Consider the following 25,017-nt stretch of genomic DNA (forward strand, 5'->3'; position numbering starts at 1 on the left):
AATTTATAAAACTAGAAATTATTTATTTTTTATTCAGAAGAAAACACAGCAAAAGTAAAGGAAGAAACTAGAGAACTTATGCTCTTATTTTAAGGGAAAGTATTTTACATAAACAAAAATCACACTACGCACTGAGAATCAAAAAAAAAAAAAAATTATAATAGAGCTATATTATTAGTTTTATAACTTATAAAAGAAGGAAGCTTTCTGTTCATTCACTGAAAATGATAAGAAAAAAACATATTATTATAGCTCAGCTATAATAATTCTCTGTGTTACTAAATTTTAAGCTACTTCAATAACACCACTATAAAAGAATAAAAATTTATACTTTGCCCTTGAGGGAGACTTTGTATCTTGTCTGTAACAAAATAGCATCAAATGGAATATTTAAATCTTCCATGTATGAAATGGTTCAATGACTTACATGTCATATCAATTAATAATACACAAAATCTAATACAATCCATAGATTTTTTTAATATAATTTAACCAATGAATCCAAACTCTGCATTTTAAAAAATTTATTATTGATCAATTTTGTGAAGATGTTTAAAAATTTAAAAACTAGCTGAATACTTGTTTTTCATAGGGATAAAAAAAAATTATTGAACAAAATTTGATAATAGAAGATAATGATTTTATCCATTTTTTATATATTTTTAATTCCACTCAATTTTCTAAGCACACAATCTTGAAGTGTAGTAAAAAAAATAGAGAAAGCTAAGAATGATTTACAAAATATTTCTGGAGCAAAAGGAAATACGTGTTTTTTATTTAATAGTAAAAGATCTTATACTTAAAATCCTACAACTATTTTACTGTCAAATAATATACAAAGAACCTCTATACATTGTTATCAAAATTTCAAGTTAATAGAATTGTTATTTTAAAATATTAATGAGAAATTTTAAAATATTAAAGAGAAAAAGTCGCAAAAAAAAAAGATTTTATAAATTATGTTGCCAAAAGTATATAAAAAAAAATGTCCTAAGAAAACATAAAAGACTTTGTTTTCAAGGAAAAAAATAAAAAATTCTACTAAGTCTGCTTTGATGTCTAAAAATTGATTTAAACAAAAGAAATTCATTAAAATTTCTGAGATCACTTCCTAAAATTGCTCTCAAATTGCTCAATCAAAACTCAGAATTCTAGAACAAATGGTTTAGGAGTTACAAGAGAGATACACTTACAGTTACCTAAACTCTTCCTTTTATAAGTAAATATATATTCAATATTATGCTGATTTGATTTTTCTATTACTTCTTTAAAAGCTAATAACCAAAATAAAAAATACTTCGTACAAAGTAAGTTGTGGGCAAAGTAAAATTTTTAAAAACAAATCTATAGATATATATATTAATTTTTTGGCATTAAGTTGCAGCATTATGTTTTTAAAACCTACTCACAGATACAAAACTAATAAAATGTGCTTTTATTTGCTTTTATAACACTTTGTATAAATTAAAACAGTTTTGAAATACTTTTGCAAATGCAGCAGCAGTCATCTGTACTCTTCCTTCATCAGAAGCATAAATCTTTAAATCATGGCGATAAGTACTGTGCAGTCGTAATAGTCCTAAGCCTTGTGTACCAGCATATTCACCTACAGATTAAATTAATCACACAAAAAAGTACTCTCAATTACATAGATAGTTAAAAAAAAGTTTGATTCAAGCAATTTTTTGTTTAAAATATTTAATGAATAGCAACATTTGCACATTTAAATGAATAAATCTAAAACAAAGTTAAATAAATCAATTTTAGATTTAGTACAGTTTAAAACTTATAATTATAATAAAAACTGAAACATGATAAAATCATTAAATATGAAATTTTTGATTTCTTAATAATATCATTAATATAATAACCTTAAATTACCAATCAATTTACCTCATTTATCAATACACTATATCTTAAAATATTTATTTTATCTAACTTCACAAGAGCTATCAACAATAATACAAACATTAAAAAAAACTTTATTTTGCAACTTAATTTTATACAATTTAGATAATTGGACTTAGGAAATGAGGATACAACGACAAACAAACTATATTTAGCTTCATAAAACTTTACATAAAAGCAAACTAACATGCTAAGATTAAGTGAAACTGAAACACAATGAAAAGATAGAACAATAACATATACAATAAATGCTATGAACAAATCTATAACATATCAAATCTATAAAACTTACAGAAAGGTAATAAGTATGAACAACAAGTAACTAAGAAAATCACGATGATCTAAAAATATTACATGATTTAAAGATTGCTTACTTGCTTGGCTATCAGACATGTAAAATAAAATCTTGTTCGAAAATTTAAAAAAATATAATATAACATGCATGTGAATTTTCTTGCAAACTCTAACAAAGAGAAAACTCAAATCATTGTTGATTATGCCAAATCAATACCAACATTTTTTTAATTAACTCATGGTTTAAGTTATCATTTCCTTCTCCTTTTAATTTACAAGGGTTCAGGCTTAAGCTAAAGGAAAAGGAAATTAAGAATTTGTTAAGAAGAAAAAAAGTAGCTTCAACTATAGCTAACAATATTGAAATTACCTAATACTAATAACATGCAATATATATATATATATATATATATATATATATATATATATATATATATATATATATATATATATATATATATATATATATATATATAGACTAAACTGAGGATAGGTTTCAAAATGAAATGGCCATATGACATGCATATCTAAACAATGAAAGCAACACAAATCACGAACAAAAAAATTTATAAAATTTTGTAGACAATGAGCAAACATTACAATAAAAAAAAATTACAAAATAATTTTTTTAAATTTATTTCTTAAAATATGATTTCTTTAAAAATATACATTGCATAAATCAGGAGTCCCTAAACTTTTTGTACATAAAGGCACGTTCTAGAAAACTGATCAGAAAGCAGGGACTATTTTTCAAGATGAGTTTATACTTGGAATTTATACTTTTTCAAAACATTTTGACACGATTACACAGAGGTGTACAAATATCAAGTATTGAACAATCAATGATGCCCAGATGCATAGGTTTGGTAACACCTGATTTATGTAGTATAGGGGTGTACAACCTGTAGCCCGGGAGAGAGTCTGAACACAATGAAATTTTTTTTAAAAATATAAAAATAATATCGAAAATTTTTAATTGCACATTTAATCAATCACTTTCCGATGCGCTCAATTTGCGCAAATTCTGCATTGTTTTAAAAAACTCAATATTTTTAATACGATATTACGATTCACAAATTTCAAATTTAAGTAATTAATTTTGACTTCCTTTATTGTTAAATACACAAGTGGGCGACCTTTGTGCTAAAGTGCAAAACTAAGGTAAACAACATTAAAGAGCACAAAAATATTTATAAAATACAGACAGCTGTTTTGGATGCTCAAAGGGCAACAGAAAGTCTCCTTTGCACTGATGAAGGTTGCCCTTTGAACATCTGAAACAGCTGTCTGTATTTTATAAATATTTTTGTGTTCATTAACGTTGTTTGCCTTAGATTTGTTTCCTTTATTGTTGCTGATTTCATCACAAATTCAAGTGACGTTTTGATTATTTTTTGTAGCGTTTATAACTAACAATATCCATGCGGTTTTTAAAATTCCATTAGATCTATATATGTTCCCAATGCTTTAATATGCCATCTGGTGAGAAGACTAGTTCCATGGCTTGACCCTCCCCCCTTTCCTCCTCTTCTCAGTTGTATAGAAATATACTACTATATTTTTCCTCTTCTCAATATTTTTCGTACTTAATTGTCACAAATATTTTTTTTTAAATTTCCACGCTTTCTTTTAGAACTATGCTCAATGTTGTTTTCAGTTCCATATAGTTTCCTAAATGGTGAAAACATGCAAAACATTGCCATAGGTAGAGAGTTCTGCTCTACGCTACCTGTACCATTTAATTTATTCCTTTGTAACATTTATAACGATTTCATTGTATATCTAAATTATTTTAGATCTTTTTTGAAGGTAGTTACTGCTACGCCTTTTCATGTGATTATGAAAATCCTGTATTTTTAGTATATTATTGTACAGTAGAGAACCATTTATCCGGTATCCAGATAACCGGGAAAAATTTTGATCGGTTTTCCCGCCATTTTAAACTAGAACGATTATGAAAAAAAGCGGAAATTGAACTCATCCTTGAAGTTGAGTAGAAGAAAATGTAAGGAAGGGGAGAATTTTTTTTCCTCGTTTACCCAGAGAAACGTCATTTCCTCCGCGACCTTGAAGGCAGGGAAGGGAGGAATGTTTTATTTTCTCCTTTAGGCCGTCAATCAAGCTCAAGGGTGTGGCATGCTGATTTCGTTTTCTGTTTGATTTACGAGGGGGGGGGGAATGCATTGCATGCATATCAGTGAACAGAAGATGAAAGAGAAAAATATATTTATCTATTTGACATCAATTAATAAAAATAAAATCTTTTTCTTCTGAATAAATTCTCATTCTTTGGAAGTGGGGTATCATTTGCAAGTTTTTATTGATGTGGAATCACATCAGCTGTAATTAAATATTGTGTTTTTATCAACAAAAAAATAAAAGGAGAATTGTTTATTAATTTAAACATAGGATTATTTTATGAAGCAGATTGCAGTTTTGTTTTTCTGATTTCACTATGTTCGATTTTTTTTTCTTTTCAAGATAAATTTCGCACTCAATAAATTAATTCTTTTTATTCATAAATTTTATCGTTAGGTTTTTTTTCTTAAATTTCGTTGATCTTGCTTTGTTCGGGTTTTAATATTTATGATAGTGCCTTTTTTAACTATCCTTTCGGTTCGATAATTTTCAAGTGTTTTCCTTTTATTTTATCGTTTCCCCCGTATAATTAGGTATGAAATATATTGCGTTATTTAACCATTGGTTTTGTTTATATTAGTTAATTTAGGAATTATTTTTATTTTTTTAAAAATAAATACGAGAATTTTGTATTTTTTAAACTTGTTTTTCTTGTCTAAACTTGCAAATTTTTTTTATTCTTTTAAATTTAGGAGTACCTTTCTTTTTTCGCTTACTTTATGCATCACACTTTTTCCTTGTAATTCGGATTCGATAAAACATCGATTAACGACACTTTTTGGTCGATCCAGAAAACCGGGAATTTCAGACATCCGGGATAGCGATGGTCCCGAGCATCCCAGATAATTGGTTCTCTACTGTACCAGTTTCAAATGACACAATTAAATTTCCCTTTTTGACACACTTTGTTTCTGCCAATTTTATCGAAAATCCAAGTTATTTTTTAGTTACTTTTTCATCAGTGTCTACAATGCATTTCCATGTGGTTTTAAAAATTTCTATTTCTTTTACAATATGCGATTTTAATATCATGCATTTAAATAATTACTTACAGACGCGCTTTATTCGTGTGGATGTCATCATAAATTAAAGCGATTTTTTGTTCTTTTTGTTGCTGTTGTAATTATCGCGATGTTTTTTCACGTGAATTTGACAATCCCGTTATTTTAACAATGATGTTGTAGCGACACGCGAGTTAATAAAAGTGCATTTAAATAATAACTTTTTCATGAAATTTATGCATATTTCCTTGTAACCATAAGTTATTTTTCCGTCGATTTTTTAGCCATTTGCACATAACATTTAGAATTCCGATATTTTAATGCATTGTTATTGCAACAAGAAAATTTAGAAAAGTGGAGGAAAACTCACATTTTTTAAACTGCTCACTGTTTTTAATTTTGTTTTAAATTCTTGTAGTATAGGTGCTTCATTTTTAGAAAGAAAGCTTTTCTTATTTAAAATCTATAAAAACTCTAGAAATTCAAGAAATGGAAATAATATTTCATTGTTTGAGCATTACATATTTTTTCTTCCTTTTTTGTCAGAATGAATATTTTTCTTTCATATATATTATTGATCAATCAGTAATTGGTAAAAGGGAAAAAATTTGAAAAAGCATGTTTTTCCATTTTTGAATAATGTTTAGTAATTTTTAATAATTTTTAGCATTTTCTTTCCTGCAAATACATTACTAAGTTTACTGATAAAAAATTTAGTTCTTAGTGCACTATTGTTTACACAAAAAATATCCTATTTGACTAAACATGCAAGTATAAAAATTATCATTTTTGCCAACATGACTAAACATGTGTGCAGCCCATTAGTCAACCTGCTGAGCAAGTTACCCTTCATGGAAAAAGGTTGTGCACCCCTGTAGTATATTAATTAAACAGCAAGAAAGGCAACACACGAAGCTTAAAACAATCCAGACACCTAGATCTTAAAGTAAATGAAATCTTAACATAAATCGAAAAGCTATGTGTTACATTGAATGTAATTTATGTTTATCATTTATAATTGTGTTTTAAGTATAACCCACATTCATCTCCATTTATTTAAAGGTTCAATAATTAAATTTGCTGTTTCATTTAACATATTAAATTTTAAATATATAATTTTATAAAAATATAATAAAACAACATTAAAATCAAAACAATTTTTTTACATTAAAAATACCAATCAAGACTTTTGAATATTTAGAAAAATTCAATATGGTAAAAACTGTGTGAATAACTACGATGCTGAAGTAAAATATTAGAAAAAATAATGCTAGTGGAATGCTGTAATATTGAAGTATTTTTATCAAAGCAAATATAAAGTTTTTGGAAGAGAAAATATAAATTAGGAATTAGCTTTTAATTTCAGACAGCAACAAAGATATTTCCAAATAATTTGACAACTAGCCTCTTCTACTAAATGCATTTTCCTGTAATTTAAATTAAAATCTAATTTTGAATATTATTCAGCAATGGATAAACCTATATGATTTCAATTTATTTATGATTAATAAACTTAAATCAATTTCAATTCTGAATACAGATAAAGCTAATCGAAGTTAAATTAAATAAACAAGCTCAAAATTTTATTTGTATCCATTAAATTTTTCACTTCTAACGGAAAATTTTTATTTGCAAGGTCATTATAGATTCAAAAATGCTTTATTACACAATTGGAAAAACAATTATAAAATCTGTAGTTTATCTTACACAAGGAAAATTAGAATTATATTTTATAAAAAGAAATGTATTGTAAAAGTGAGAGAAAAAGAAAAGTGCAGGATTGTTGAGAGAATTCATTAAATGTATTATGTAAATGTTATGCAGTGACGGTAAATAAAGGCAGCAAAAAAAAAATCTCATTCTAGATGAAATTCTAAGGAAAAGAAGGAAAAAATAACAGAATTGCTAATGGCCAAGCAATTACAGCATACCTTGTCCACCAGGGTACATACATCTAAAGACACGCCCTAATTCCTCTGCTTGAACCCTTCCCGCGGGCGTTAATTCACCACCCCACTTCAGGATAAGTACAAGAGATGGTTCTCTCGGAGTATCTGAAAAATATAGTGAGATAAAAATATTACAAAATAACTATTATAAATATTAAGGAATAATATTTATCAGAAAATATTAAGAACCTTCATCACTGCTGGAGCGCCGAGGTCTTCCTTTTGGCTGGTATTTCAACTGTACTTTGCGATTAATACCAGAAAAATGGCCATACCTGGAACAATAAGAAATAAGTTACAAATCTCATAATTTGTCATTAAGAATACCATTTTAACAATAAAGGCATTTTGATAAAGGTTATATTAATCTAAAGAAGCTCAAGTTTCTATTTAATTTAATTGAAGAGTTAGACAAAAACCAGATTAATACCAGAAAAATGGCCATACCTGAAACAATAAGAAATAAGTTACAAATCTCATAATTTGTCATTAAGAATACCATTTTAACAATAAAGGCATTTTGATAAAGGTTATATTAATCTAAAGAAGCTCAAGTTTCTATTTAATTTAATTGAAGAGTTAGACAAAAACATCAGTACTCATATCAAACACAGGGAGAGTGTACTAAATACTGAGATAGCATGAAGATGTGAGTCGTATGGCATTATCAGCATACATTAAGACATTAATGAGTTTTCGCTGAAGTTTTGTGACTCAAGTTTGCAATAATCATATCATTAAAAGTGATAACACTACCCTCTCACAAAATTTATTAAATCAATTCAAAATATTATAAAAATCAGATGTTCGTTGCAGTAAATAACTAGCTTGTAATAATTAAAGAAACTACAACAAAATAAAGAACAAGTTTCAAAACAAGACAAGTCTACTGACTACAAGACTTAACATTTTGTAAAGTGTAAATGGAAAATTTTAAATTAACATTTTGACTTTAAGCTTAAATTTTTTATTTTACTGAGCTTTAAAGTTCAGTCACTGATTCGGTCACACATTTAGAACACATTTTTCTAATGTATCAATATCCTATGCTCAAATAGCCAAACAAGAAAAGGCATTTTAACATGGAATCATGTCATTTTTTTTCATCTTTACAGAGAAGTGAATGTTTTTATAAAAAACATCTATTTAATCCTCGGATTCTCATCCTTCCTTTAACTGAAGAATGGATATTGCCATGTTCCCAATACACAGGGCCGGATTATACCTTTCGTAGGCCCTAGGTACAGAGCCGGATTATACCTTTCGTAGGCCCTAGGCATAGCCGTTTTTGCCCCCCCCCATTCCTCCCCTCTTTCCCCACTAAAATTTTCTTGCATATTTTTTTTTTTACATTTTTATTAATATGGGTTTTAATTTACGAATTTGTTTATCTAACTTTATCTGCAATACCGACATACTGCCGATATTGCAGTTGATATCGATAATACCATTTTTGGTGAAAATTTACTCTTCCGATTTAGAGGAAAACTTTGTAGATGAATTTTTACTATTTTCAAATTTGTATGAGCATAAATCTGCACAAGAAATGTTGAAGGCTCAAATTAAAGATAAACTTGTGAATACTTTTCCTAATGTTCACATTGCATTAAGAATATATTTGTCGATTCTTGGATCAAATGCAGAAGGAGAAAGATCTTTCTCCAGATTAAAATTTATAAAAAATTATTTGCGTTCAACAATGAATCAAGATCGTTTGGCATCTCTCGCACTTATGTCTATTGAATACGACATTTTGCGTAGTTTGGAATTCGACAGCATAATACAAGATTTCGTTGAATCCAAAAATCGCAAAAAAGTAATATATTAGATCATAAGATTCTGCAAAATAATTTATTACCGAAAAAATTATATTTTTATTTGTATCTTCATAATTTTGTGCAAAATACACTTGTTGTTTTTAAAGCTAAATTATTTTGGTCAATAAATTTTTTTCTCCCAAGTTTTTCGTAGGCCCCTGAATTTCGTAGGCCCTAGGCACGTGCCTAGTGTGCCTATAGGATAATCCGGCCGTGCCAATACAACCTATGCCTTAGAAAGCTGAAGGCAACTTACAGCACTTCCTTTTTTGAAAAGGATGAAACAACTTATGACAGCTAGAAGAGTTCAACTATTACATTTTTTTTCAGGTATAAATACTATTATTCTAATCATTTTAAACCTTTAAAAAGATGATGACTATTACAGAGCATATCAACATAATTAGGTATTAGGTAAAATAAAGTATTTTATTGAACACCTAATTTTCAAATGCTTGCATGTGTCAATGATAATTGATGATGCTGCTTTTTCTTTTAAAATTCATATTTTTTGTAGTATACACAGGAAAAAACAAGGACAAATGATAAAACTATTTATCTGTCTATAGTAGTTTTATCCAGCTTACAAAGAATCCTTGAAACAAGGATTAAACATGTTATTCATTATATATATAAACATTCAGTGTTGTTAAGTTTCAAAAATAAGCTGTTAATATGATAAAATTTGTATTAAAATAAATTATATAAATTTACCACTCTTAAATGGAAGTGATAGCACATTTGCCTTTCAGCAAACTCTTTTAAAATAAGGTATATATATGTATATGTATAAAAATGTGTATTTACATTTCTAAAACGGCTTTCAGCTGTTCAAGCTTTGCTTTGTTTTCTTCTATTTCAAGATCTGTTCTTTTCATTTCAATTTCATTTAATAAAAATCTAGAGATGTCTAAAATTTCCTAAAAAGAAAAAAAATTAAAGTTTCAAGATTAAGCTAATTCAAATTTTAAAGAAGTAAAGTTATTTTTAAAAAATATTAACTCACTTGTAGTTGTTTAGGCTTCTTTAGTTTTACATGTCCATCTTTATACCCACCATATTTTTTAAATATTTCAAAAAATCTAAATCAATTAAGAGAATATTTGAAAATTCATTAAGGAAACACTATAGATAATTTTTTTTATTTAAACTTATCAAATTTATAAATGGAGTTGAATAAAAAATAAAAATATTTGTAATAGTATAAATAATGTAATAAATATATGAATATAAATTTAAAAAATATATAATTAAATACATCAAAATAATTAAGTAAAAATATTTTTAATATTATTGTCAATCAAATAAAGTTTTTGTCCTTTATTGTGTATCTCCATTATAGCAACTCTTCCATTATAAAAACTGTAAGTACTGTCTTGTTTGCTATTGCATGAAAAAAAGACATTTTAATGCTCATTAAAACATCTCACTTAAGTTGTTCATTCAGCTAAATCGTGACTACCCTAACGTGCATCAAAAAGAGCTTCTTCAGCTTAACAGAAATAGTTTGAGGATGTCATTGGTTTTCTCACTGGACATTGCACTCTCATTGCTGAGGTGGTCATCTTGTGGAGGAGTCTTCACGACATATACTTTGTGATTGTGAGGTCTATTCTGATCAAAGATATGAGCATTTGGGGCAACATTGCATTAAGGCCTGGGAATTACAAGATATTCCTGTCAGGTGTTTGCTGAACTTTGTTTCAGCTATAAAGCTTTTTTGCTAATCATGATTTAGGGTTTGGGTACATTAGACCTCTCCTCGATGTGCCCTGCTCTTCAGAGCTGCCCTACCTCTAAGTCTAAACAATTCAATCAAAAAAAAATCTAATTCAAAACATTTTTTTTTATTTCCAAAAACAAGTGTTAAGTTGTTGTTTTTTCAGTACTTAAAAAGTACTTGTTTCCATTTAAAATTACACGTTTAATAGCAAAAGCTTTAAAAAAAAATATTTAAACCATCTTTTTGGTACATTACATTATTGGTATTTAAAAGATAATATTACACTGCCACAAAAAACCGAAGTGATCTATGATATGCATTCATTAGGCTTAAAATGATCCATTCCAAACCTTTGTATATTTATTTTTAAAGAGTATAATAAATTTATAGACCATATTTGTTTTGTTTGAAAATATTGTTCCCTATATTTGTCAAATGTTTGTCTCTTTTAGTGGTTTATTTTCAAGTTAACACTTGGGGTAATTTCTTTCTGTGGTTTCGTTTCTGTTGAGACTTAGAGGTTCTCTAGATGTAAGTTATTTATCAAAAATGCTGTAAACAATGTGTCATGTTTAACATTTTGCGATGTTACGTTTAGTTCAACATGTTGCAACATTATAAAATTAACACAAATAAAGCATTCTTTATTTAATAAAATTACAAAAATCAAGATGTTATTAGTCAAAAATAATTAATAATAAAAATGCGCAAGCTGTATAAAAGCTAATATTAATGTAATTCTAAGTATAACAACTAAGGGAGAAAAAAATACACAAAGCTTATTAATAATACACAAAGCTTAACGATAATTAACATTGTTAAACAAACTTAAGTATTTTTTTATGATAAACATGCACAAATTTTTCAAGTAAATTAAAAACAAATACACGATAAATAAATGTTCAAAAATAATATTAGCGAAGATAAACTTGAAAAATCTAATTTATTTTCGATCTCAAAAAGGATTTACAAGTTGCATTGCTAGAAAAAAAGACAATACTGTAACTTGCAAGTCTTACTTATAATGTTTGACTTCCATTTTCATTTTTTGTTTTGGTGTCCTGTCACCATGTCTTATAACAGCAATGACACACCGTAGTTCCATCCTAAATGAATTAAAGGGCATGTCTTTAAAAAAATCTTGAAAAACATGCTATGCCAAATTTTTATGATAGGAATGTTATATCAATAAAAAGTAAACTTACTTACATTTTTCCAAAAGTGGTTGGAACAATGGGTGGATCATCTAGTTGAAATGGCATGGACCAGGGTATATGCAATTGAGGTGTAAGTTCTCTCAAAATCATATTGCTATAAGATTCATAATAATCCATTGGACATTTTATAAATAAAATAGAACTTAAAGTAAAATTAGATATGAATAATAAAAGAATTACCGTATACACCTTGACTTACACACTGATAATAAAGTCAGACATATGTTTATCGTGAAATTTCAATGCTTTATAAACAATGAAATAGATATGAATAACTCTGTATCAATTTATCATAACAATCACACCTTTCAAAAACTATTTTTAATATGTTATATGCAATTAATTTCGTGTTTCCTCTCATCGTATTTTCTTTACATATATGAGTTTTTTTTAAAAATTTAAAAAAAAAATAAATAAATAAAAATAAACATTGCTTTAAATTACGTTGGAATTAGAAATGTTAAGATAATGTATTCAAGAGTATTTCAAAATATATAACACAATGAAAACTTTTGAAACATAACATAAAGCTACAAATTTAAAGATTCCAGATCATCATTTGTGTCAGATTCATTAACGTTAACAGTGTTCTGAGTCCCCCCAAAAAAATCCTCACTCCCATAGAAAGAATTCTAAATTCCACATTTCTATAAAATATTTTACCATAACATTTGAATCCACACTTTACTCAGTGTCTAGTATCATTTGACACATGACATCTATAGGAATAATAACCCACAACCATCAATTTATACACTCAACGTACCAGGAAATTGCTATCTCATAATCAAAAATAGGGGATCGACTTTTACATAGATATATGCTGTAAATCAACCTACTACCTAGAACAATTTTAAAATGTATCTCTAATTTTTAAAATTTAGTCAGTAAATAAAAAGACTTCGAAAAATAAAAATTACGCATTTTTATGTTTGGAATATGCATATACTGAGTCACTAATTTAGAAATGTGGGATTGACATTACTTGAAAAGTCTGATGCAAAAAGAAATATTCTTAACATTTCAAAATTTAGGGATTTAAAATTTTAAACTTGCTGAAAATATAAGTACAGTACAGAACCTCTTATCCGGAAATCAGAACGAAATTCGATACATTTTCCCGCCAATAAAAAAAAAAATTTTTTTTCCTCCTATGATTTTAGGATTTTTCTTTCTTTTTTAAAAGATGTTTACTTTACCATCATTTCAGAAATAATCATTAGTTCCCTACACTGTCAAGAGAAGTAAAAGTCTTGTACTAAATATCATCAATCATTCCCTTCCTCACCCCCTACATAGTTGTTTCTTTTCAATCATAGCTCAGTGATGTTGTTGTAGTTCATTTACGTCGCACTAGAGCTGCACAATGGGCTATTGGCGACGGTCTGGGAAACATCCCTGAGGATGATCCGAAGACATGCCATCACAATTTTGATCCTCTGCAGAGGGGATGGCACCCCCGCTTCGGTAGCCCGACGACCTGCACGCGAAGTCGAGCACTTTACGGTAGAACAGTTTAACGAGGACCAATACCGCACACCCTCGGTCCCTACGCAAACTGATCCAAGTGGTCACCCACCCGCACACTGACCGCAGCCAGTGATGCTTGACTTCGGTGATCTGCTGGGAGCCGTGTCTTAACGATCAGTCCACTGCGGGACCATAGCTCAGTGAAGAGTGACTCATTGAACACCTGTTTTCTTATCATCAGGCCCTAAGTAGAGGGAGTCATTACAACCAGCTTCTCACAATAAGAGTCATCATGTCTGTTGATTGTTTAGTCCAGGAAAATTAAAAAGAAATAATTTTATTCCTCTTTGATTCTTAGAAATCTCTTAAAGTACTCCCTACAGGGACTGCAGAATTCCTATTTTTCCTACCATCTCTGCACTCCTTCTTTTTTTTCCTGTTATTTTCTACTTTTTCTTATTTTTTTAAAAATTATCTGTCTTTTCTGCTATTTCCCCATTTAACATAGCAACAGCAAAGAAACCAAAGAAACGGGAATAATAACTCAAGGCCAAGTATTGCAACTGCACCTGTTTTCAAATTCATTCATTTTGAATGGGGTGTGAGGAGGGGGCGGAACATGGTAGAACATAAATTCTTTTTATTGTCAGCTTCTGTGTGGGCTTGCCAATTTATGTTCAACTGGATAATAGCTAATCATAATCATAATTAGCAATAAAATAGCTAAGCATAATGAGGAATAAGATTGTGATACACCTGTTTTTCCTTCTAATTTTGATTAATGTTTTAGCAAAATGTTGAAACCCAAGTTAAACTCTTCTAGATAGAAATCACGTGCCAGAAGCACGGCGATAGATATTGTCACAGAACGTTAGAGAGTTTTTTGCAGAAAGATTTTTCTTTTGGGAAGTAAAAATTTTTTTTATTTCTTTTTTGCAGAAATTTTCGAAAGATTATTTTTCCATCCAGAATTATATTCAAATGATGTATTTCTAGCGCAGTATAGGAGGAGGGAAAAGAAATGTTTGAGAACAATGAAGGAAGAAAAAAAATTGTTATCCTTTTATCCAGAAATTTTCGAAATTCTTTTTTTCTTTTCTTCCCCCATCCAGAATTATATTCAAATGATGTCTTTCTCGCATGCTCACGATTTTTCTCTTATCATTTGAGAATAATAAAAAATAATGAAGTTAAAAAAAATTGTTTTTCTTTTCTCCAGAAATTTTTGAAAGATTTTTTTTCCATCCAGAATTATATTCAAATGGGAGGGGAAAGAAATGCTCGCGATTTTTCTCTTCTAATTTGAAAGTAATAAAGAATAATGAAATAAAAAATTGTGTTTTTCCTTTGTCCAGAAATTTTGGAAGGATTCTCTTTTTTTTTCTGAAGGATTTCCTTTTTTTTTTCCTTCTTCCGGAATTATACTCAAACGATGTCTTTCTCGCGCATAGGAGGGGAAAGAAACGCTCGCGATTTTTCTCTTCTGATTTGAGAGTAATAAAAAAACAATTAAGTAAAAAGAAATTGTGTTTTTCTTTTCTCCAGGAATTTTTGAAAGAATTTTTTTTCCAACTAGAATTATATTCAAACGTTATTTTTTTCGCACAGAGGAGGGAAAAGAAATGCTCCTGATTTTTCCATTTTCATTTGTTAATAATGAAGTAAAAAAAGGAATGGCTAGTTTTGAGTTCTGACGCAGACAACGACGAAGTTGAAGAAAGCGATGAGGAAGATGGAGCCCAACCCCCCCCCTTTTTTTTTTTCCTTCTTACCTTTTTTGTTCATTTTACATTAAGCCTGTATATATTTTTATTTCTTATTTTTTTCCCCTTTTTTCTTATTAAACTTATGTATATTAATTTTTCTTCTTTTTAAGATTATTTTTAAAAAAAACAAAAAATTTCAGTCGAGTTTGACAATAAAAAAGCAGCTTTTTGTAGCGATTCAGAAAACCAGAAAAATTAGTTATCGGGAATAGCGATGATCCTGATCGTTCCGGATAATCGGTTCCCTACTGTACCAGTAATACTTGAAATATTTTCCCTCTAACATCCTTTTCTGCCACTTATAATTTAGATATAAAAAAAAGAAGAAAAAAGCTAATTGTGCTAATAGAAATTAGGAACTTGTAAAGACACGAAAAAAATCATCTGATTTTGAGAAGAATGACAATGGATGCTTTTGTATTTATTCTTTACTTTTATAACTAAATGCCTGCCAATAAATTTTAACAAAATCAAAATTATGTAATTACATATAAAATTTAGTTAACTTCTGCAATTCTGAAATTGACACTATATTATTAATAGATTTCTGTTTTATATCATGGAAAAAAATTTACCAGAAACATATATTTTACAATACAAATTCTTGTTTGCAATAGCAGTTGTCTTTTTAAGAAGTATGTAAGAACAACAGCTTTTTTCATTATTTAAAAATACTTACCCTAGAATTTTAGAGCAATCATCATAATATTTCATTGAATTTTTAACAAAACTAAAGCCATTCACATCACAAACGTAAGATTTTCCATTCGCTCTTAGAAGGTCAAAACCACACACAGTTTGCTAAAATTCAATTCAAAGAGTGAAATATATTTATTTATTACATTAACTATATTTATTTGTTACATTAACTATATTTATTACATTAACTATAGAAACCTTTTCAAGATAATTATTTTCTTAATCTTATTTTTATATAAATTTTTTGGTCATTTTTAATTCCAGAATATTTCTTTAACAGCATTATTGACTACTGAATCTGCCAATTATAATTTCATTAATTTAAAAAAAATAAAACTTAGGCTAGTTCTTTATGACAGTACAAAGTTTTAGATCGAGACGCCTATTTTCAAGACACTTTTTGACAGAAGAAAGATATCTCTTTAAAAAAATTTTAAATTCTTTTCTCGGTTTATTTTCATCAACTCATTTTTTTTATTTAAAATTATTTTATCTAAAGGCATTTACTTTATCACAACAGATTTTTTAGGACTGGGATTCGATCTTCAATGGATGATTAAAGCCCACCCAGATTCAAATTGATTGGTACCATAGTCTGGGAAATAAAAGGTGTCTTCCGTGAAATGATGACCACACTGCAACAGTTAAGCTGTTGGTCACGTAAATTTGTAGAGACTACATTACACCTCTGACTCACAATTATTTGTTGCAGTAATGCCTTAGTTAGATATTTTTTAGTTATCATTGAAACAAGGATAAAACATAATTTAACAAATAATAGTCCTGATTTTGATTTCTTTTTTTCCTCCTTTCTTTTTCTATTAAGCAACTCATGCTTAGCTTTTATGTTAGCCTTAAAGACCTACTATCAGAAAAAATATATTTTCTGGGATCACTAAAATTTGGATGCATGACTCTTTTGTATGTTACAGCAGGGATGCACAACTTATGGAGCAAAGGGCAAAGTTCGCCTTTTAAGTTTATAAAGTGGCCCCAGAAGAGAAAGAAATACATTAAGTTTTTTTAGTGAAATAAAATTTAAGAAAGAGTACCTTGAAATACAGCTGTATTAGAAAGCCAGTTTCTTTAATTTTTTTACTGGTTATCTTGCTCTTTTATTTATTTATTGTTTTAATGCAAACCTGAACCATTTTATTTTTCAAGTTTTAATTTTGGAGATGAGTTCAGTGCTTGCAGGGGATGCAATTTCTTACATATAGCTCGTCTAAAGTAAGAACTCCCCTAGCCATTCGTCTGGACCCATGGCGGTGATTAAGGTAACAAGGTATAACTATTTCAAGAAGGTCATTGTTTAGGACAGGTTTTGGCTCGGTCTAGTCGACGAGAAAAATTGAATATTTTTCTTTGATTTATTGTGTTAGCTCTAAAATTAAAAGAAACTACCCTCCCTGAAATGCGCTATTCTTGTTTTCATAGCAGTAGACGACCTCAGACATTGTGGTGGGGGATAGTTCTTAGCGTAGACAAACTATATATTACACATCATTATGATTACAATTTTGCATGTTACTTTTAATCAGGATACACATACATCTTACATTTTTATGAAAACAGTTTTTCCTTATGCATGTTAACACTCTTCAGTTTTTGAGGTTTGATATCAAAAAAGGTAGATGCATCCCTGTCATACAGTAACCTGAATTTTAAGATAGAAGAATTAAGATTGAATTTGATAAATGTTTTTATACCTTAAAAGCTAAACAGACTTTTCTAGCAATAAGTTTCTCAGCATTGCTTAGAATGACAGGATATCTAACTTCTTTTCCTTCTTTATCTCTTTCAACTTTGCCATCTAGAGCAGGGGATTTTCGAGCTTCTGCATGCGCATAATCAGGTCCAACAGTGTAAACCTACAAAAATAAATAAAACTGTTAAACACAAAAGTAAGTAGATTTTCTTTTTTTTTTTAAGTGTCTCTTTTCTGTAAAAGGTGAATTTTCTTTTATTTATTGTGAAACTGAAGAGTAATTTAAAATGGTTTATTGCATGCGATACATATTTGTTGGCTTTGAAAGAAATCTTTTTTAAAACATCAAAGAACAAAAAAAGATGTTTGAACAAGAGGGTGGCTAAATTAACGTCCAAAACAGTATAAAACTTATCGTTTCAGAGCGTACATCAATCTACATCAACAAAGTTATCACCAAATACGAAAATGTTATAAAAATCAATAATAAAAAGAAAAAATGATATTTTTTTAAATAATATAAATTAGTAATTTGTAAAGACTCTAAGAAAGAGTTTTATAATAAACTATGTGCTATAATGAAGAAAATAAACACCTTTAATTCTGTAACTTCAGTCAATATTTTGAAGGGAATTGAATTTTGAATTTCTTATATTTTCTACTTCTTCAATGGCATGCCAGCCCAGAGTGGGCCAGGGCCTTTCTCAGAAGCAAGTTCCAAGCTGCTTTCTTCTTGGATACTCTTCCAGTTTATAACTTTGAGAACTCTTAAATTTTTTTCTAGACAGTAGATCCACCGGATCCTTTTTCAGATTCATTTTAGTCTTTGAACTGATATAAATTTTATTATGTCTAACTCTTTGTAGATTCTATAAAGATCTGAAATTTTTTTTTTTTTCAACAATCATTACACTTTACACCTCCCAAAATACTTTGCACTATTTTTCAATTTTTCTCATATAGAAGTAATAAAGTAGAATATTTGAGAAATATTGTATAAATGCTATTTATGGTAAATAATTTTTGCTCATGATTTTTACTTTAATCAAAAAACAATGTGTAAATAATAAATGATGAAAAATACATAAACTTCATTTTTACGCAAATAAACAAAAAAATATGTATAATTAATCAAATCGAACTACAAGTAACAACCTTAACATCAGTACCATCTGTAGGCATAAATTCTTCATAAATGAAAGATCCTGATTTCCTAACTCTGCTCTCAGGAGAATAAACGCTGCTTCTACTGCCAATCTGAAATTAACCCAATTTCATTAGCAAGCAAACATAAGTTAACCAACTATTCAATTTTACATTGGATTTGTCAGTTTTTTTTTTTTTTTTTTTTTTAATATTTAATGAAACTAAAGAATCCCTTGATTATAAAAAAAATGACAAATAACCTTTTATGAAACACTACTTTATTAAATTTTGGAAGAAAAGATTTCTATAACAATTTTATACCGATTATTAAATATATGGAAGATTTAACAATTAAGTATATGGAAGATTTAACAATTAAATAAATGAAAAAAGTTAGAAACAGTCATAAATATTAGAAAACTTTTATATTTCGTTAAAACTACATTTGAACTTGTTTAATATACAATCTCAAGTTCAAATGGAACACAATACAATTAAACTAATGGGAGATAAAAAAAATTTAAGGCTCAGACTTTTCTGAATAATCTTTGACTTCCACCACCGGCAGATGTTGGATAGTAGATGTATATATTGTGATCCTCGGCAGATATCGGCTTTTCCACAAAGGGTTTGTTGAATATCACTCCATCCACCTCCACATGATCTTCACTCTCAACCAATTCTGTAATAATGTGAAATACTAATGATCAGTGTAATTAATTAAAGTAAAATGCACTCAAACTTTGATAACTTCAAAGCAGCAACTTAATTTATTGAATATTACTTAGGATTTCAGTAACATTATTTTTATTAATGCAAAAAAATTTTCTAACTAAAGAATAAGGCTATAAATGAGAAGGGAGAAAAAAAACTAACAAAAAGAGTTGAATGATGTAATACATAAAAACTGCTCATATATCAATCGAATGTTATATTGATGTCCTTTCTACCTCACAGTAGTTATTTCCTCCCATTTTTCAATATCCTATAAGTTTGTGTGTAACCAATATGTATTGACACATCCCAATAAATGATAAATACTTGTTGCACTTATAACAGTTTAGTTGCTATGTTCTATTCTGAATACAACCAATTATAGAAATATTTGCCTTATGCGAACAAATAAACTATTTAATAAAAATTTTTATTATGTGTAAATAAAAAAGCATGATTAATGTGAAAAAATTAAAATAGGATTTCAACATTTATTTAATATAATTGGTACAATTGTGGACAAAAATAATTCCATTGCTGTAATATTTGCAGAGTTTTCACTCAATTTATAAAATAAATTTATCTAACTCTTTCAGAAAAATGTCAATAAAATTCAAGAGCACATTAATAGTAATTGCTGAAATATTTAATCAAAAATACAGAAATTTTGTTTTAATGAGCAACAAAACTTTTTTAATAGAAATTATGGCATTTTGTAAGAAACAGAATTTCACTACACGAAGGTTAAACTTGCAAATTTTATTATGCAGTAACATATAAATTACAAATAGAAGAAAAATTCAGCAGAAGAACTTCAAAAATTTATAAACTCACATTGTAATATAGTTTATTAATAAATTAATATCAGTCATATAGTCAGCATATATCACCCTTGAGATTAAGATTATTAAGAACCAAAATTAATTTATACAGAAAGCTTAATTTTTAAAATAATTAACTAATACTGTGGTTTAGAGAATATTATTGCGGGTCAAAAAATATAATTATATTTAAGAAAAAAATTGAAACAAGAAATTGCTAAAGAAAGAGTATTTTATACAAATTTATATTCCAATTTTAATTAGAAGGAAAAAATTTACCATGTTGGTGAGGAATGCATACAAGAAATAATTGTAAAATTCCATATACCTGAACTTTTCTTTTTGTCAAAATCATATTCCCAAACAATTCTTGTTTCCTTGCCATGATAGAACCTTGCTTTAAATCTTCTTTTTTTTAAAGAAAGACAGATTTGTCAATAAATATTTTCAGGTATTTTAATAGTGAAAGGTAATGCTGATCTCATGATAGTTTAAGCAGAGAAAGTGCTCACTTTGAAGATATTGCGCTAAAATGTTTATTAGAATCTAATACTCATATGTAATGTCATTTAAATCTAAAATACTGTCAAATATTAACAAAAAAAGGAGCTGAAATGCAGCATAAGGATAACTTTACATAATTTCTTTTAAAAAAAACTATTTTAAACATATTTTAGAAATTATGAAAATCAAACAATCTGAAATCATTTCATAAAAATTGTCGCAAAACAATTTAAGATATAGAAACTATATTTAAATTTATATTATGAAGGAATAATTAAAATTATATCACACCTCTTAGCATACCTGATGGAAGATCTGATTCCCTGTCTAAAACAGCGTATCTCGGAAGCTCAATTCCTTCATTCTCTAAAATACTATATACTTTACGCCTAAAAAAAGATAAACAAGAGATCTTAATAAATACTATGTATGAATAAAATTAAAAAAGTAAAGCAACATTTTAAATAAGTTTCATACACTAAAGCTAAAATAAGTTGAAGCTAAAATAAGTTGAAGCTAAAATAATGTATTAAACCTTCCATATAAGAGAGCAGCAAATAGAAAAGTTTTTGTGTTGAGAAACATATCGCGAAAGTATTGAAATCCTAGTGAAAGAATCTTTATGAAAGAATATAGAATGTGTCACTTATGAGAATTAATACTTAACAGGCTTAACTTACTCGAAATAGAATGGAAAGAACAGTCGCTAATGTAAACAAATGCCATGTTTCAACAACCAATCAGGATCGCGATACCCTTACTACGTCACTTGCAGGTATCCCATTGTTTAAAATAAATAGCAATTTTAAGAATTACAGTTTGATCTTTTGCGGTAAAATTGAGAGCATCAAAATTTCTCATTGTAACTTTTTTTGCCATTTGAGATTTGGGATGCTGAAGTAATAATGGAATATAAAAATTATATACTTTTATCTAAAAATAAGCTGCCATAAAGAATAAACAATTAAAAAAAGGTATTATAAATACAAATATGTTTCAATCAATGATCATGCAAGAGTGATGAAATTCATACCTATCTTGAATGTCATATTGCATAAATAAATCATTTATGATGAATGGTTTCCGAAGATTAGAATATTCTACAGCTTTTGCAAGAGGAAATCCTTTGGAATGGAATGAGATTAGGCAATCACAAAGAGGCCATTTTTCAACAGGCTCCTGAAAAAATACCACAATTATTAATGATTTATGAACAATAAATTACTAATCACATAACATAAACCATTTAATGCCCAAAAGGTATTTACCTTTAATGTTATTATTGATATTGATAATAATTATTGAATATATTATTTTGAGTGCAGATTTTATTTAAGTGATGAAAACATTGACCAATGTAAACATAATATAAGTTAGTTTAACTGGAACAACACTGTGATTGATCTAGAAATATCAAATTTCCCAAACAATATACTGTGTTAATAGAATTCTGAGGCACGGAAATATTGAATGAAAGTATGATTTGAATTGAATAAATGTTACTACATCAAATATTTATGATTTTCAGAAATAAATGTGTAAAAAATACAGTACAAAGACAAATACAAAGAATTACAAGACAAATATAAAGAATTCCTTTAATAAATACTAACACTTGAAATGATTAAGCACAAATTTTTTTTATATACTGCTGCACATGTGGTAATAATGTTTAAATACTTTCCTCAAATGGCAATCAAAAATATAAGTTGAGAATGAAAGGGATGAAACTAACATTTAAAATGACTTCCTCAGGAAAGACAACCGTTTTCAAATACTCAAACTCCTCGAGGCGAGTCAGAATTTCTTTCATTGGCTTGGATTGAGATTTTTTAGACATCGCACATATACCAACAAGAACTTGCTTGCCTTCACACAATTCATCATCTTCAGCACCCTTATCAGCCTCCTATAAAAAAAAAGTAAAACTAAAATTAATCATTATATTACACAATTTAAATTTTTTCATGACATTAAGTTATTTTAATTTAAAATTTAAAAATAAATCAAAGATGAGATTAAACAAGTAAACATAAAGTTCTAAAAAAATTATTTGAATGTAATAAATATTAAATGTCATTTATCGGTACTTTCACAAATGATTTCTTGAAAGTCCGAATTTTTAAAAAAAAAAAAAAATTTCAATTTAAGAGTGAAATCCGAGGTTAAAAAAACTGCACATTATTTTAGTAGGGCAATTCAAACCAGGTGACCAAAATTTTGAACTTAATATTTTTAAGCAAACAATGTATCATTTTCCAGTTAAAAACTGAAGATTTAGAAATAATAACTTTAAACTTATTAACATAAGTTATCAATCAGCTATAGGCTCTTAAATAAAGGGCTACATCATTTGAAATTTCTAACCACAGTAAAGCAAGATAATCAAAACAGATTATCTTGCCCAAATGTGTAGAAACATTTACCATTTTCGATTAGCAGAAGAAAAAAAAATTCCAAAGATGGACATTAATTATTTTTATGTTCGACACCACTGCTTTACTTTTTCATTCCATTTATCATCTATTTTCATCTCACATTTTGCTCCTTTATGAAATGAAGTGAAATATGAATAGAAACCATCTAAATATTCTTTTAGGGGTTAATTTAGAACAATAAATTTCATTTCAGTAACCTAACGAAATCTGTTTAACTATGTTGTACTTAAAGTCATTTATTAAATTTAAAATTGATCATTCTTAAATTCATTGTTATTATTAAATTTAAAATTGATCAGTGAAGTTTTATTTTATTTCATTTTATTATAAGTATTTCTTTTGGAGTAAGCAACTCAGTTTAAATTTTGTGAGAAACAACTTAACTTCATTTAGAACATTTTAAATCAATCATTTTGCTTAGAAGAGCTTAAAAAGTGTATGCATTCAAAGTAAAAAAAATTTTTTACCGAATATTCTGTAATTATTGTTATTTTTTAGAGAAATGCAACTTATGCCTATATTCAGAAACTTTTCTTGACTTTAAGCACCTACTCATACTTAGGTTAGCACAAATGCTTGCTAAAGGGTTGCCATATGCATTCATTAGACGTAAAGCTCCAAATGTTGCTAATAAAAACAAAGGTGTAGTATACGGATTAATATCATTTCTGTTTTGATGCATCAAATACAATGATTATAAAAACTGAAAATTGTATGAAACAATAATTTAATTTTATGCAGGTCATAAATATGGTATCAAAATTATCATTTCACCTGCGTGAAAATATCATTTTGGGGGGAGCCGGGTTTGCAGGAAAAATTTTTATAGACTGATAATAGAGTACTAAAGTGTTTTTTTTTTTTTGTCCTTCTGTTAAAGTACAGTAACATTTTTCAATAGATGATTTTATTGTATTTAAAAATTGTGAAACTTTTCTGCATTTTTTAAATTTTTTTACATGTTATTTAGAAAAAATAGAAAAATTTTTAGAGACAGTTGTTAATTTATTTTTATTCCAGGATTTTTAATATTATTAGATTGAAAGACATATTGCTTAAATATAAGTTGCATTTACATTGTTGTTAAAAAATGCGGCTCAGTTAAAATTAAAATTAGTGATTTTTTAACTAACTTTTACACACTGAAAAATTTTATAAAACACCTATTCCAACAGGAAATAGAGGACAATTTAAATTTAAAGAAGCTTTTTAATAGAAAAAATAATGTTTATAGAATTAAGAAAAAAAATGAAAGTAATTTTCAGTATTTATTATTGTTATCACTGATTTAATTTATATCCAACTAAAAAAATTTATGTCTGACACTAAAATTTTTACATCTGACACCAAAGTAAAAAAAATTATATTAATTATACCTCATATTTCACATGTTAAGAACTCCATAGAATTCTTTATTCAAATGTCGGCTTGAAAATTCAGTCAAGTTTACATTTAAATTACAAGCAAATTCATATAGTTTAGACAATTTGTAAATGAGCACTAATTTTTTGCTTTCATATTATTTACGTTACACCAATTTAATTTGAACTTATTATCACCAATTTTCATAAAACAAACAGTTTTTTGATAGGTTATGATGTAGTAAATATTGCATTATTCATTTAAAAAACAAAACAAAAAATAATAATGGAAAATCTTAAAATATCAGTGATTAAAAAAAATTATAACATTTATACAATTAT

The 25,017-nt window shown here is 27.6% G+C and overlaps 1 protein-coding gene across 22 annotated transcripts in view; it reads right to left on the bottom strand.

The window, feature by feature from the left end:
• l(1)G0196 (inositol hexakisphosphate and diphosphoinositol-pentakisphosphate kinase) overlaps window positions 1-25,017 on the bottom strand; it is a 66,802-nt gene that overhangs the window by 28,190 nt on the left and 13,595 nt on the right. For 8 of the 22 annotated variants that reach the window (XM_087159072.1, XM_087159075.1, XM_087159077.1 and 5 more), the window contains 14 exons: window positions 22,612-22,785; window positions 21,910-22,055; window positions 21,180-21,265; window positions 19,371-19,537; window positions 18,847-18,948; window positions 17,693-17,854; window positions 15,964-16,085; window positions 12,041-12,142; window positions 11,851-11,937; window positions 10,115-10,190; window positions 9,916-10,028; window positions 7,481-7,566; window positions 7,274-7,396; window positions 1,485-1,606 (listed from right to left, as the gene is read on the bottom strand). In XM_087159072.1, coding sequence (XP_087015198.1) covers window positions 1,485-1,606; window positions 7,274-7,396; window positions 7,481-7,566; window positions 9,916-10,028; window positions 10,115-10,190; window positions 11,851-11,937; window positions 12,041-12,142; window positions 15,964-16,085; window positions 17,693-17,854; window positions 18,847-18,948; window positions 19,371-19,537; window positions 21,180-21,265; window positions 21,910-22,055; window positions 22,612-22,785 — 1,668 coding nt within the window. Of the gene's footprint in view, window positions 1-1,484; window positions 1,607-7,273; window positions 7,397-7,480; window positions 7,567-9,915; window positions 10,029-10,114; window positions 10,191-11,850; window positions 11,938-12,040; window positions 12,143-15,963; window positions 16,086-17,692; window positions 17,855-18,846; window positions 18,949-19,370; window positions 19,538-21,167; window positions 21,266-21,909; window positions 22,056-22,611; window positions 22,786-25,017 lie in introns of all 22 variants that reach the window. The other 14 variants (XM_087159081.1, XM_087159080.1, XM_087159068.1 and 11 more) reach the window with 5 other exon arrangements.

This window comes from Parasteatoda tepidariorum, chromosome 3, assembly GCF_982258835.1.
Source record: "Parasteatoda tepidariorum strain Cologne lab strain chromosome 3, Ptep-v5.0, whole genome shotgun sequence".
In the NCBI taxonomy this organism is placed as follows: domain Eukaryota; kingdom Metazoa; phylum Arthropoda; class Arachnida; order Araneae; family Theridiidae; genus Parasteatoda; species Parasteatoda tepidariorum.